The following is a 15,362-nucleotide window of genomic DNA, read 5'->3' as shown; positions in this document are numbered from 1 at the left end:
TACTGCTATAGTGCCTTTCCATAGTCACATGCAGTGTATTATTGAACCACCTTGTATTTAAAATGTTTGTTTCTTTTTTCCGTGGGTCAGTAGCAACAACTGCACCAGATCAGGTAGGTTGGGCACTTTCAAGAGTGAACAATGTCAGAAGCAGCTTGCATGCTCAGACAATACTTTTGCTGAGGAGTTGCAGAATCATCTTTGCATGAAGTCAGCAACATTGCTGCATGACTTTGAGCTGGTCAGCACTGAGCAGTGCGTCAATGTGTACATCTGTTATGAGTATTTGTAAGTACCACAAATAGACCCAAGTCCTTAACTGACCCCCTCTACCCCCTGAAAAAGAAGAAAGTCAGTGCATAATTGACATTTATTTTTTGCTTCATGGCTTGCTCGCTGAGCTGTTCATTTATTCTGCAGTCAGTTGCTATACAGGCTGAATGCTAATATGCTTCACAGCACAACATCTGTATTGCATGACAGAAGCAGCGTCCAAAGCTTTGATTGAGACATTTCCACTGAAAGAAATGCATATGGTTGTTGACATTACTTTGTATTACTGTTTGTATCCTGTCATTAAAGGAGCTGGTAGTGCCTGTGGTTAGTGATAGGCCAGTTGTTGAACCCATTCAGCCCCAGCTATCTCCAGGTGTATCCACTGTCAAGATCGAGGCAGCCTATCCAGGTGCCTGCTTTACTACCCTTTAACCTTTTTGGTAACATGGGCAAAATAGGGCTTTTAGACCCAGCTTGTCAAACTCAGAGCACTATGTGTACCAAAGCTTTACTCAATTTAAACAATAATTGTAATGTACAGTGTGCAGTAGTGCTAAATGTATAATGCTAACATTAGCTAACTCCAGTGTGTAAGAAAAAGGTGATACATGCTTATATTATGCCTCAAGGATCGCTAAGTGTTCAAAAGCAGCTAAAAATGACGAAGACGCACAGACAGCTAAAATACAGCATCAGAACATCAGTCTGATGTTCTAAAAAGACCACTGTACTTTAATTGATTTGCCTTCCTCGTAGTTGAAGGAGTCCAGTTATTGTCCTGTCATGTCAGTCATGAGATCGCATTTATAAAATTCCTTTAACATTTTCTGTTCTCAGTACAGCCAACAGGCTGTCAGGTGTGTCTTGGTACAGAGTTTTTGCAAGATATTTAATTACTCACGACATTGCCACAAAATCTTGGTGGTCATCGAGAAATTGTTTTTAGGGCGGACTCAATCGAGGCAATCAATTTTCCCGTCCACCTGTCTTATAAACTAAGCACGCTCATGATTATGTAAAGCCTTTCATGCATTGTATTATGACGTTATGTAAAAAAGGTAACCGTGCTCAGGCCCGGTTCTGGAACAGTGTGAGTTCAGACCAGCTGGGAAATGGGGGAGGGGCTTTTTTTGAGAGGTGAGAGCTGGGTTTTAATTGAACGACAAAAATGTTCAAATAAGAGTTTGGTTCAAAGTTTAAAGGTAATGAAAGATAACTCATAACTGATGCTAAAGGCTAAATACATCTTTGTGCAAACAAAGTGAATTCAATGAATAAAAGGCATTTTGCGGTTTGTTAGAACCTTAAATATGGTGAACGGCTTTCTTTGAGATGTAATAAATCATAGAATAATATTTACTGGAACAAATGTGTTAAAGCAAATAGTTAAACTAAATCAATGTGCATGTCTTTGTGTTTTTTTGATTTGTTAGAGGTCGTTGAGAGGACTTCTCCTCCTGCACCGGTGGAGATCCTTCCATCTAATGCCGGCCAGGACATCGCTCCCACCATATCAGCTGGTAAGACTAAAACATTCTTAGAGTTTTTTTATTTGTAGCAGTCCATACTCTTCTAATCTCAGGGTATCAGAATCAGCTTTATTGGCCACGTTTGTTTAACACACATGGAATTTAACTTTGTAGACTGTGTTCTCTCTGTACAATTACATTAAATAATAACAATTAGCTAAAAATATAAATGGGTAATTAAAGACTAAAATGTACAAGACTGAAGACTGGTGCTGAACGTCAAAAATTTGCACTTTTTTCCTTTAAAAACTTTAAAAACTCAAAACTCAAAACTCTGAACTATAACTATTAACATTAACCATGACAACACCATGGCTTTTTAGCTAACTATGTTTATACCAGTGTGCCAAACTATAGTTGTAAGGTTGCTATGCTGTCTTGTTAATACCAGACTTAAGTAGCTTGTTCAGTTTATCTTAAAGCAATGAGGCAATTTAAGGAGCTTATTCTTTGATCCTTCAAGGTTCAGACTTTCGAGAGCATGCTGATTTGTCTAATTATAAGAGTAAACAGCAGATAATTAATGGTTTACTTGTTTTTTGAAGCAGAAGTGGACAAGAGCACGTACTTAGGTTCCAAGCTTCAATATTAATTCCATCCACCTTGAGATATGATTAATTAAAAAATGACTGAAGGAAGAGATTAATTACTTATTTGGAGAGTGTCTTTTTGAGGTTCTGTGGAAACTGTTTTGTTGTGTTGAAAATTAAATTCCACATTACACTTATTTATCAATCTGTTAAATTAAAAAAATGTAGAAAATATCCCCATATAATAAACCTCCCTGCAATAAGTTGTTTCAACCTACTTCGTGGTTATCATCAGGAACTTGTGGTACTTTTATATCAGCTGTTAACTTGTGGCAAAGGCATGTTGTGCTTCCGTCTGGGTCTGCTTAGTAATTTAGGACCCATTATTACTTCTCATCCTGCTGCTGTATAATACCCTCATCCATCTCTCTCTCTCTCTCTCTCTCTCTCTCTCTCTCTGGCTCAGAGGTGGATGAGTGCCAGATCAACCCTTATATTTGTGGCCAGGGGATTTGTTACAACACAGCTGGGGGATACACCTGCCACTGCTATGAAGGATACCGCCTGGATGACGCCAATAACACCTGTGTAGGTGAGGAGTTCACTGGTCAAAGGTCATCTTGTGTATATTCATGTCAGCAAGTTGGCTTTACTTTTAACAAGCTTTGTATGCAGTGCACAGTGTGGTACAGTTAGTTTTTCTCAACTATGTAAGGAGGAATGGGGAAATCTGCCAGTGTCCCTTCATCACCTTGTCAAAAATCTTTTTTTTATTGCCAATACCTAACTGATGGGCATCAACCTGTACATTCAATGCTTTTGCTTATTTAACACAAATAATGGATTTGAAACGGTTTAATTAATTGGTGAGGAATACAAAGCCTCTATACAAGCAGCTCATCAATGTGAGCTAAATCTCTTGCATTGGATTGTTGTATAAATAAATGTCGTTTTGACTGCAAATTCAAAGTTTAAAAGTTTGTGTACAGGTAACAAGCCCAGCCATTAGGCTTTTAAAGTCACTTGTTTTTCTCCTTTTCAACTGGTTTAAATAAGTCCCACTACTCCCCAAAATCCACTCTCATCCTGTATTTGATCGTGCCTATATTTCAGCCCTGCTCAGAACAGCCTGTTTCTGTGTCTACAATGAAAAAGACGTAGAGGATGTAGTTTTCTTATGGTTGTCGGGTTTGTAGAAAGACTAGGGACACATATTCGTGTTTGAAAAACATGGTGAAGTGTGTTTTGCATATTATGTGACCTTTAAAGCTTGTTCTTAAAGTTGCCTTTAGAGAAAGTCATGCACCTTCACTTAACCCCCACAAGTGCTGAATCTTAAGGGGTCTCAAAAACTAGTTTGTGTTCACTCACAGTCAGCACATTTCAGTGGAAGAAATCTGTTCTTGAATTGAAAATATTGTATTTTTATCCCCTGTTGTGGGAGAAGCAAAGTATCATTTCAGACAACCAGCACTATCTGCATGACAAATATTTTTATTTAGACTTGACAAATATGGATGTGTAAAACGACAGCTACTGATGTCTAAACAATTGTTGTGCTGGTGTGTGTGTGTGTGTGTGTGTGTGTGTGTGTGTGTGTGTGTGTGTGTGTGTGTGTGTGTGTGTGTGTGTGTGTGTGTGTGTGTGTGTGTGTGTGTGTGTGTGTGTGTGTGTGTGTGTGTGTGTGTGTGTGTGTGTGTGTGTGTGTGTGTGTGTTGTCCAGATGAAGATGAGTGTTTGACATCGCCATGCAATGGCGGTAGATGTACAAATACAGAGGGCAGCTTCCTGTGTGTGTGTCAGCTGGGATTCCACCTCAATGAAAGGGGAACCACTTGTGATGGTAAGAAGTGACTATTCATGCTGCCAAATATATTTTTTAGGCTCTTTAAGAACTACACTCTGATGGAATGAGTCCCGAACCCAAAAAAAAAAAGACTGCCTAATATTCTTTTACAATATAAAATATATTAAACGTATTGCTAATAAAAAGGGTTCAAGGCAAGGCACGTTTATTCATAAAGCACATTTCAACAACAAGGCAATTCAAAGTGCTTCACACTCACAGGTGGTCAAGCTGCTGTACCATATTTAAAGGGATTGCTGTAGGGACAGATTGAATGATTTAGTGAAGGGTGTTAGAAATGCACCCAACACACACGCGTACACATTTCATGTCTAAATAAAATGCACCATCAATCTTAAGACACTATGCATGCTATGCACAACCACACCCTCTGGCACTAGCCAACACTTGGGTCAAACATGAGCTCCGCACACTAACAAGTGCATACTAATAGAATTATAAGTCAGAGGAATTTTGGACACAAACGGTGACCACACTGTTACCAGCGTCTGCACCACCCTCCTCCCTGCTTCATCCCACTTATTGGGATATAAATATGAAGCACCCTGTCATTATGCGGTTTCCTGCCATTTCAACACAGCTCTCCCCACCCACTGAAATGATACTGAATTAGGGCTGTGAGGGCAAATAGGCCTGATGGTTATTTCCCCAGAGCTGTAATAAAAATCTGTTCTCCTCAGCTGTCAAGGATGACTTATCAGATCATGAGTTCTTTGAGAGGTTAATATGGATGAGGACATCAACCAAATACGTTTTAATTACATACAGACAAAAATAGGCTCAGGAGTAGGCCATCAGACGTACTGTATTTTTGGAATACTTAAAGATATTCATTACTCTGGTGCAAAGTCAACCTACTACATTTAATAGGCTTATGGAAACTTCTGGGTTGTGCTTTAATATCAAGGTAAATAGCTTTTATTTTAAAGGGTGAATGCCAATGCAGAGTGCAGAAACAAAAATTGTGTTTGGTTTGAGATTTGGATTTTGTTGTGAGCCACAGTATGTGGCAGAGTGTATTATCAACACCTGGCAATCTGGACTAGGATTATACATGACAGATTTTTGTATTGTTTTTTTTTTAAGATATTAATGAATGTGAAGACACAGCGCTGTGTCCCAATGGTTTCTGCTACAACACTCTCGGCAGCTACTACTGTCACTTCTGTCCTGACGGCTTCTTGGCACAGGGATCCCAGTGTGAAGGTATGTCAAAACTTTACTGCAATAAACGTTTTTTTGTTGTTGTTTCAAATAATGAATGTAAGAATATTCAGGTAAATGAATGCCACAACATTTGCCAAAAATAGCAGTCTGAAGTGCAAAAAACTGCAGTTCCTCCAGTGTCCGCTTGAGGCTGTCACTAAAAGCTCCAGGAGTCACATACACACCCATTCTACAATGTCCACATTTATGGCAGAAATAAAAACGTTAACAGCCTGGTACAAAAAAAAAAAAAAAAACCCACACTTCATGGACATTGATTTTATTTATTTTTTTCAAATTATCTATTTGGATTTGATGAAGTATAGGAGTTAGGTATTGCTAGGAGCAATACTGATATGACTGCAAGTGTTGGCACTTCAGCTGCTTGCTTTGAGGCTTAAGGCCCACCTTAAGTCCCCCTCTTTGACTGTCACTTGGTTGACCTGAAGTGAAGTTGATACAGCATTTTTTTCAACATGGCAACCATCACGGTTTGTCTTTAACCCCTTGATGTCGATTGTCACATCAAGAGGTTAAAAAAAACCCTTCAGAAACCAATGGATGATGTCACTGACATTACTTCCATGTTTTATACAGTCCATGATTAAATCCTTGGAAGCTGCACTTAAATCTTGTGTGAAGCAGACAACGAAGATCGACAACTTTGCTACACCTACTGCTCGTATACATCTGGAAGCAGATATTTTTGAAACATCAACATACACATGCTTAAACTTTTGCCCCAAAATATAGCAGACACATTGAACCATACTTAAAACTCACTGTTTTGGTAATTCCTCAAGTGAAAGCTGTCTCTAATCTCAGTTATTTGGACTTTTAATTAAGTTAATCTTTCTTGGAATAGTTCGATGACATCCTAGCTTCATAGTGCGTAATATCTAGTCATCGATATGTAGAGTAATCAGCCCAGCAATCACATACGGGATAAGATACAACACCAACCAAGCAATAAAATCGAGTAAAACATTCCAGAAAACACACAATATTAGCCAACGTTTTCCTGGAAATTAGAGGTGTGCCCATTTATCGTCTTTCAGTGGTCTGCTGCTCCTGTGTCCCATGTGACACGAGGTTAGCTGTGAGGTTTGGACAGCTTTTGCACACAGGACGGGCCAAACCACAGCTGGGTGGCAGTGATTGGTTGTGGTGCTGAGAGGAAATAATTAGGCCATGCAACAGAGTCCTTTTAAAGAAGTTTTTTAACCCAGCTCACAGATGTTGGAATGACACTGCCAAGCTCAGGGCATGTCACATCTCCTAGACCGTGTGTGTGTGTGTGTGTGTGTGTTTGTGTGTGTGTGTGTGTGTGAGTGTGAGTGTGAGTGTGTGTGTGTGTGTGTGTGTGTGTGTGTGTGTGTGTAGGTGTGTGTGTGTGTGTGTGTGAGTGTGAGTGTGAGTGTGTGTGTGTGTGTGTGTGTGTGTGTGTGTGTGTGTGTAGGTGTGTGTGTGTGTGTGTGTGTGTGTGTGTGTAAAACCACCCTACATTAAAGCCTTGGTATCTCGTTCTGCGAGGTGTGTGTGTGTCAGAAAAAACGTCATAAAACGAAAGACCTTCACTTAAACTCTACTTAATTTCAGTGATAAAGTATTGTATTCATGTATTTCTCATCGAGGTGTATTAAACATCGTCAGGCTTCACGGGACAAACGAGACCTTTACAGGGTTACAGTGGAGCCGATGCCCCCTCGGCTCTCGATCAACAAACACTGCAACACAACACTTCCTAATAAGTTCATTTTGTTGCTACGGAAACCAAGTCAAATTTTAATAATTACATGCCACTCAATGCTGCCGTTATATATCAATGTTACACTGACCAATTACTGTACAAGGTGCCACTCCAATTACAGCGCCTGTGTTTACCTGAATGTTGTGCCCTCCAGCATTAATTAGATCAGCTCCAACACTGTGTGCCACTCACACCATAAATCACAGGGACTCACTGCGTCCACAGCACAGGAGACATCTCAGTCAAAGTGTTGTACAAGCAGCATGTTCATTATTGTTTGCAAGTCCTCCTTAAAGCAATTAACCTGAAGAGTTATTTAATGTTCTCAGCCCATTGTTTGTCTACTGTTTGAAGAGTACAGCGACATTCAGGAACAATGCTTCAATCTTTGCCTGCTTTGTAAGTGATGAACTTTTGTATTCTTTCAGATATAGATGAGTGCCAGAATCAGAGCTTGTGTACAAGAGGCCACTGCCAGAATACTGAGGGCTCCTTTATCTGTCACTGTGGCCCAGGATTCAGAGTGTCCCCAGGAGGAGACAACTGTGACGGTATGATATGTTTACTGTACCCCGGCTCTATATACACTTTGATGGACTATACAACAACAACAAAAACAATAAAAGCAAAATCGTAATTGCAACAGCAACATCCAAAGCTTGGGCAAGAGGTCACTGGAATTGGTTTAAGGTTTTGAAGACGTTTCATCGGAAAGATAAAACGTCTTCAAGACTTTAAATCAAGCCCAGTAACCTTATGGATCAAGCTTTGGAGCCCTGTGACCTGAATGATGCGAGCTTTCACGGAAAACAAATAATAATAATAATAATTTAAAACAACACAAAAACAGGACACAAATTCAAACAACCCCTCCTAGGAAACAGTTTTCACGCATGTTTTTCATGAATGATCGAGCTCCAATCTCCCCATGAATACATTTGCTCTTTGCTATACAAACTAAATTCCTTTAAAATTCACTGGACTGACGTTTGTGTGTTCCAGATGTGGATGAGTGTTTAGAAGAAGCCCAGCCCTGTGGGGCTGTTGGGGAGTGTGTTAACAATGTTGGCTCTTACACCTGTACCTGCCCCTCTGGATACAGACAGATCAACGGCACCAGCTGCGGTGGTAGGGAGCTGAAGCACGGTCGCATCCTTTCAACACCAGACATATTTCTGATCCCGGATTAAAAGTTTCAAGTGTTACACACTGTGCAATGTGCTGCTCTGATAGATGAACATGCCTCTCAGTGGATTTCTGTCTGTGTCCTCCCAGATGTTGATGAGTGTGTGGATGAACAAGAGCTCTGTTCCCCCCACAGTCAGTGTCACAACACAGAGGGATCCTATCTGTGTGTGTCTGACATTGGATTCAGTGCCAGCATCGACACGCCCTCCTGTGATGGTAATATGCTACTACACTACATAGACCCCCCTGAAACACACACACACACACACACACACACACAGTAAAGATATTCTTGACCTCTTTTCTGTTATGCACATTATGTCAATTCTTCCTCTGGATTAAAAGAAGGGCACAAATACTTTTCAGAAAAGTGTCATGAAAACATGAAACATCTCTCATACATTTAAGAGACCTCAAATATATGTTTTTACAGCTGTGACTGAAGGTATTTTGGTTCCTAACTAAGAAGAGGAAGTTTAATAATTTCCTTAAAAATGTGGCTCCTGGGGACGCCTCTGGCCTCGTGGTTAGTGTGTGCAGCGGGCCCCATGTATAGAGGCTAAACTCCTCTAAAGAGAGCTGCCCGGGTTTGAATCCAACCAGTGGCTCCATCCGTGCACGTAACTCCCCACTCTCTCTCTCTCTCTCTCTCTCTCTCTCTCTCTCTCTCTCTCTCTCATATGTCCAATTAAGGCATAAAAAGCCCGAAGATAAACCTTAAAAAAACCCTGCACAGCTATGGTTCAGAAGACACTGAAAAACAAACAACCAAAAAATGAACCATTATCTTAATAATAACAAAATCCAAACCACAAAAAAATAACTTGTTTCTGTAACATTTTATAACATGACCCCTTACTTACTATATGTAGTGATAACGATTGTAAATGTTTTATTTCCGTAAACATGTCTGAGGTGATAACTGTTATCATAATGATATGGCATCCTGAGAATGTGTTCTGTTATCTCAACATTTAAATACTGCATGGTGAAAATATGCGCTTTTTCTAAATGATATCAAATTCTAATAACAAGTAGTGTAAACTTTATAATTTAATGTTACAACAAACAAAAATGAAGCAGCACTGTTATCTCAGTGATGTGACCCCTCAAATGACTGGCTGTTCACTTTTCCTCTGTTATTACTTGTTAAAGAGAATAAAACATTTTTGAGTTTTGTATCTTAACCTGAAATTTGATACACACATTAATAATTATGATGTTGCCTGACATTGCAAACACATTAGCTGTGTCGGGGAATTCCTAACGACTTTATAGCATCTGATTTCTTGGTCTATGTTTTTGCATTCACTCGGTTTCATGTATTTTATCCTGTCCAGTCCAATCTTTTTACATTCCTTTTGGAACTGTTATTCCCCCTCTAACAGTTTCTCTCTTCTGGGCAGCCGTGGCTCAGAGGCAGAGTCGGTCTTCTCTCGATGAGCTCGATCGCATGAATGGATCACAGCTAATGAGCAGAATGTGGCGTGAATGGGTGAACATGTTGTTTAAAAGCAGCTTTGAGTGGTTCAGAAGAGCACTGTACGAGTCAAAGACGATTTCCCACTGGAAATGTAGCGTCTCATCTTGTTAGCTTTAGTTTGTTTTTGTTGCCCTGTGAGCTCAACACACTGGGATTGAAGAAAATATGCAAATTGAGACAACATGTGCAATGTAGGAAAGTAGTTCTTCGCCAATTTGACAACACATGCACAGCATTTAGAGAAAAAAAGCTGAAACGTTTGAAAACATTACCAAACAGAAATGTGCTGCAAATGCAGAAGAGGAAGGGAAGAAAAAATTAAGAGAAAAGAAACAGACGGAAGCCTTTGAGCTGGCTGTCTAGACAAGGAGGGATATTTGTTGCTCTCTGCCGCGTGATTTATGTGGGGGGCTGTGTGTGTGTGTGTGTGTGTGTGTGGGTGTGTGGGTGTGCGTGTGTGCGTGTGCGTGTGTGCAGAATGTCTACCTTTATGAAAGCAGTTAATACATGACTTTTTTTTAAACATTTCTGCACTATCTGCTATATTTGTACAAGGTGCCAGTATTCTGTTTAATCCACTGCTTTTAATTTTCACCCCTCATGTCACTTCCTTAATCTGTCTTGAAGGAAATAAAGGAAAACACAGGATAGATGGTGTTTTTTGCTGGGTGTGTGGGCATGCTTTTTTCAATGTGCGCATAATGACGATTATTTGATTTGCAGATGCCTCAGCGTTTTGCAAGGACATTGTAAACAATATAGTTATGCTGGAAAGGCTGAACAAATCAATAAAGTTAAATGTATTATTTGTCTTTTTCTCCCTCCTGCAGATATTGATGAGTGTGGCCTTAATGATACTCAGTGTGGCCCTCACGGCTTCTCTGATAACAGACAGGGCTCTTTCCAATGCCTCTGTGACCAGGGCTACCAGCAGTCCCAGGATGGTAAAGGTTGTTTGGGTAAGTGGTCGATGGTACAGAGCTTCTAACCGCTTCCCTGATGTCCCACAGTTATTAGACACTAGAGATTTCTCTTCAGACTCAGGTGAAGTGTCTACTCTCTGGTATGTAGTGGTGCTAATAAAAGAGAGGAGTTTGTTCCCCCCCAAAAAAGTCTCTGCAGTCATCTGGAAGTGGTTTGGGTTTTGCAGACTTGGACCTCAAGGAAACCAATGTCCGCTGTAAAGTTTGTATAAACTATGTGGCAACTAAAAGCAGCAGCACGACTCATTTATTCCAGCTTCTTAAAGAGAGAGGTACACGTATGTGGAGCTGGTCACAAGAAAGTGGCAACACCTGCCAAGATCGAGTTTACATAATCAGCATTAAGGGATTTGAAATCCTGAATCTGATTGGTTGTGAAAAAAGACTCTTAGTATCTAGTATAGAATAATTCATTAACATACGAAATGTCAACTTCAAATCACTTGCTTCCAAGGGTTTGACAGTTAACCTGATGTGCTTTTTAATGTTTCTTTTATACCTTAGATGAACAATTTGGATGACCCAATCAAGACCTTCCTTTAACTGTGTAGAAGACCTGACAGAAGAGATCATGAGACAAAAGAAGCTAAACTGCAATGACACATTCAATCAGTCAATCTTTATTTATATAGAGCCATTTTATAACAAATGTTAACTCAAGACACTAAAAGAGAAGGTCCAAGACCTTACTCATTGTTACATCATCTACAAACACCACAACATTAATCCCTCATGACGAAACAACACTTAGCAAAAAGCCATCTGCCGAAACTGCGCCAGGTTTGAAAAGGTTTGGAGTAGAGGGAGATGCAAAAAGAAGGTTAGGGACAAACAGAGCAGTACAACAACTGAGAGCAGCTGAAAAGGTGCAATAAATCTCAGGTGCCTTTGCTTTGTAAGTTACAGCCCTTTTTAGAATCAAGTGTGTTGATACGTTTTGGATCCCTGCAGGGAGTGGAACAGGGACGACACAGACTGGGATGAATCGTGGTTTTGTTAGAGCTTCTTTCAAGGTACCCTTACTTTGATGATGGTTCGATTCCAAAGGGCAGCCTCTCTTGGGAAAACCCCTGGAGTCCCTGTGCAAACAAACCGTGAAAGTTTTTGCAACGTCATCATTGCAGGATCTTGGAGAAGCATAATCTTTAAAATTTTGAGAGTTTTAAGCGTCTTTCAAATTTGTGTCTTGTTTATAATATTTTAAAGGATTTGGCACCACCGCCATTACATCTTGTTTATTAACTTTCGCTCATTGGAGTCGATAAAATCTGCAAGAATATCTTGGACAAGAGATTTTTTTTAACCTTTCATCACTCTGTTTTAGGCAGTCAGCTTTATGGTTTGTATGTGTGCATGCATTTGTATGTGTGCATGAATACGTGTGTGTATGCATACGTGTGTGTGTGTGTGTGTGTGTGTAAGAGAGAGAGTGTGTGTAGATAATCTGCTACAGGCATATCTTGCATTACTATGTCATGTTTTAATTGTGACTTGCTGACGGACTGCAGATGTAAATTAGCTGTAAGCTAACTCTGGTCCAATACATCAAATAGCAACATTTATGTTTAATATTGTACATGGTCCCTTTACAAATAAAAGTTAAACACAAAAACAAAAATAAACTTCACAGCTCCCTCAACTCATCAACGACTCGTACTGTTAATGATTCTGCCCCTCTAATTTGTCATAGACCTTTAACTATAATAACAACAACCTTATTTTCTTTTAAAACCTCTGCTCGAACTTTACATGATTAGAAATGTAAGGACATAACCCCTCCTGTTGTTAAGATTACCCTATAAAGCAACACTGTCCATGATTGTGGACCTTTCATCTCAAAGCGCAATACATGGAGCTGATGTTGAACATTGATGGTTTCCTTTGGGTTAGGTTGGACTAAGTGTGAGTTGGATGCTGCGGGTGGTTTTCCCCTGACTAAATGAGCCCCCGCAGCTCCCATTTAGTCCAATTTCCTTCTGCAGGAAGGAACGTCAGAGCAGACTTCCTCCTGCTAACCTTGATAGACAACTTCCCCCACAAACACTTTCCCACTGACCAACTCCACCAAAATACACACGCACATGCATAAATACAGTACCAAAACTACCCATACACCCCAATACACTCTGTCCTTTTTACACAATTACGCACACTTCCCATCTGTCCTTTGGCAGTGGTGCTGGGTCCCACCCAAGTTCAGTCCAGCCAGCTGCCTCCTCTTCACTGCCAAACCATCACTGTACTGTGGCGAACGCAGATGGACCCACTTACACACACACACACACACACACACACACACACACACACACACACACACACACACACACAGACAGACAGACACACAATCCTTGAAAACCAGCAGTGGTGGTGAACCGCAAACCAATCAGAATGCGTGTCGTGTCTCCGTCTTCCTTCCCCCCATCTATTCCTCTCTTATCAGCCAAATATCTCTGGTTTCCTCTCTCCTCTTCCTTTTATCTTGTCTTCTCTTCCTGCGGTTTCCCATCTTGCCTGTAAGTGTATGATATCAAATTTCCAACATAAAACTATTAACTTTGAATGGAACTCCTTCCATCAACAACATTTCAGTATCTCGGAACCTTTGTCAAGTGTGTGTGTGTGTGTGTGTGTTTGTGTGTGTGTGTGTGTGTGTGTGTGTGTGTGTGTGTGTGTGTGTGTGTGTGTGTGTGTGTGTGTGTGTGTGTGTGTGTGTGTGTGTGTGTGTGTAACGTGTGTAACGTGTGCATCAAAGTGATAGTGTGATGTCATACCTCCTGAGATAATGGGATGTGTGAACGCCTCCTCTTTTGAAACATTGATTTTTTTTAATGATGTTTTTTTATTGGGTAATGCAGAACAATACAAAATGTGTTTGTGTGTGTGTGTGTGTGTGTGTGTATAATTCATGTGTATGCTTGTATCTTTTTGTTTTGGTTTTTTTTGCCCTCAGATTTCAGAGTACCATTCCCCATTTGGGAGCCTCAAAGCAGGCTATTTCTGCATAACATTTGTCAAAGCATTCTTCTGATCTTTCTCCACAGATATAAATGAGTGTGAGCTGCTGAGCAGTGTGTGCGGAGAGGCTCAGTGTGTAAACGTGGATGGTTCCTTCCTCTGCATGTGTCCCAGCGGACAGGAACATAATGTCATGAACGCCAAGTGTGAGCCCATTCCCACAGGTGACCCACCTTCAACTATTATACAACTGAACAAAAAACCTGAGGAGTCCAGATGTATGAGGGATTTAGTGATATATACAAAAGTGTGTGAATGTATACAGATGCTACTGACAAAATACAATAAACTTAAAAATGTTAGGTTCTTAAAGTTTTCCATCAATCAGGTCTGCCAATTCACTTTTGCTTCATGAGTTGATATGAGTGACATGTACTGAGCTAAACATGTGCATTTCCCCTCTGAAACTCTCCCGCCCAACTGTGTTCATTCTTCTCTCTGTTTCTTCCTCCCTCCATGTTTCAGCATCTTCAGTGGAGCTTAAGGAGTGCTACTTTCGTCTGAATGATGAAAACCTGTGTGAGAGTGTGTTGACCAGCCATGTCACCCTGCAGGAGTGCTGCTGCACGCTAGGAGCCGGCTGGGGGGACAACTGTGAAGTCCATCCCTGTCCTGTCAATGGCACGGGTAAGCTAGAGGAGGAGAAGGATGAAAAAGTGAGATAGGACTCAGGGCTCCATGATTATCAACAACACATACAAAATGTTCTAAACTCTGTCTTGTGAGCGCCTGTTGTTTGCACATCAGTACGTCATTAGTTTTGATAAATCCCATCCTGGATCAGAGGAGAGATGACTTCAAGAAGAAGTGGTTTTGAAACTGATGACAAACAGAATAAACATGTACCGTAAATTCCGGACTATAAGCCGCTACTTTTTTCTCACACTTCGAGCACTGCGGCTTCTACTCCGGTGCGGCTAATGCATGGATTTTTTATGGGGGACAATGAGCTTCTGCCGCAAAAACATTTGACTTCGTCACGTCGGATCTTAATATCAGTCATTTTGCGCTTCATGCACGCACCCTCATGATGGAAAACACACGGAGAAATACATATGATGCAGCTTTCAAGTTAAAGGCGATCGACCTGGCTGTCAAAGAAGCTAACAGAGCTGCTGCACGTTAAGATGACACTGACAGCGACAACAGAGACTGAGGAAGTGAGTAATGAAGTCATTCTGAGGCAGTGAATGGATGGACTTTTTCTTGTGAAATATATTACGGTCATCTTTTTCATCAGCCGTGTTACAGACACCGTCGGCTAGGCTTCGTATTGTGACGGTTCATGTTGTAAAGTCAGTAGTTGATAATGTGTTCATAATTCCGATTATGTGGAGAGTCAGTGAATGCACCAGCGAGAACGTGTTGAGTGGCTGTATGAGAGAACGCTGGAGGAGAGAGTTGGATTGTTACGGCAAGTTATGTGTTGCTCTCTGCTGTAAACGGCGTGGTCACGGCCGACAGTGATCGGGTTATTAAAAGTTATTAATATTTGAACGCTCCTTTAACGTCCGTACGGACGCTACAGTATTTGC

The 15,362-nt window shown here is 40.7% G+C and overlaps 1 protein-coding gene across 1 annotated transcript in view; it reads left to right on the top strand.

Annotated features, from left to right (window-relative positions):
- The window catches only part of ltbp1 (latent transforming growth factor beta binding protein 1), a 91,156-nt gene that overhangs the window by 66,194 nt on the left and 9,600 nt on the right, over nucleotides 1–15,362 (top strand). The window contains exons 12-23 of the mRNA XM_079362320.1: nucleotides 91–113; nucleotides 583–685; nucleotides 1,710–1,796; nucleotides 2,802–2,927; nucleotides 4,059–4,178; nucleotides 5,289–5,408; nucleotides 7,587–7,709; nucleotides 8,161–8,286; nucleotides 8,434–8,562; nucleotides 10,660–10,788; nucleotides 13,854–13,991; nucleotides 14,293–14,454. Of these exons, the coding sequence (XP_079218446.1) occupies nucleotides 91–113; nucleotides 583–685; nucleotides 1,710–1,796; nucleotides 2,802–2,927; nucleotides 4,059–4,178; nucleotides 5,289–5,408; nucleotides 7,587–7,709; nucleotides 8,161–8,286; nucleotides 8,434–8,562; nucleotides 10,660–10,788; nucleotides 13,854–13,991; nucleotides 14,293–14,454 (1,386 nt within the window). The remainder of the gene's footprint in view (nucleotides 1–90; nucleotides 114–582; nucleotides 686–1,709; nucleotides 1,797–2,801; nucleotides 2,928–4,058; nucleotides 4,179–5,288; nucleotides 5,409–7,586; nucleotides 7,710–8,160; nucleotides 8,287–8,433; nucleotides 8,563–10,659; nucleotides 10,789–13,853; nucleotides 13,992–14,292; nucleotides 14,455–15,362) is intronic.

Source organism: Symphodus melops, assembly GCF_947650265.1.
Source record: "Symphodus melops genome assembly, chromosome: 15".
NCBI classification, from domain to species: domain Eukaryota; kingdom Metazoa; phylum Chordata; class Actinopteri; order Labriformes; family Labridae; genus Symphodus; species Symphodus melops.
This window is presented reverse-complemented; position numbering and strand designations above follow the sequence as displayed.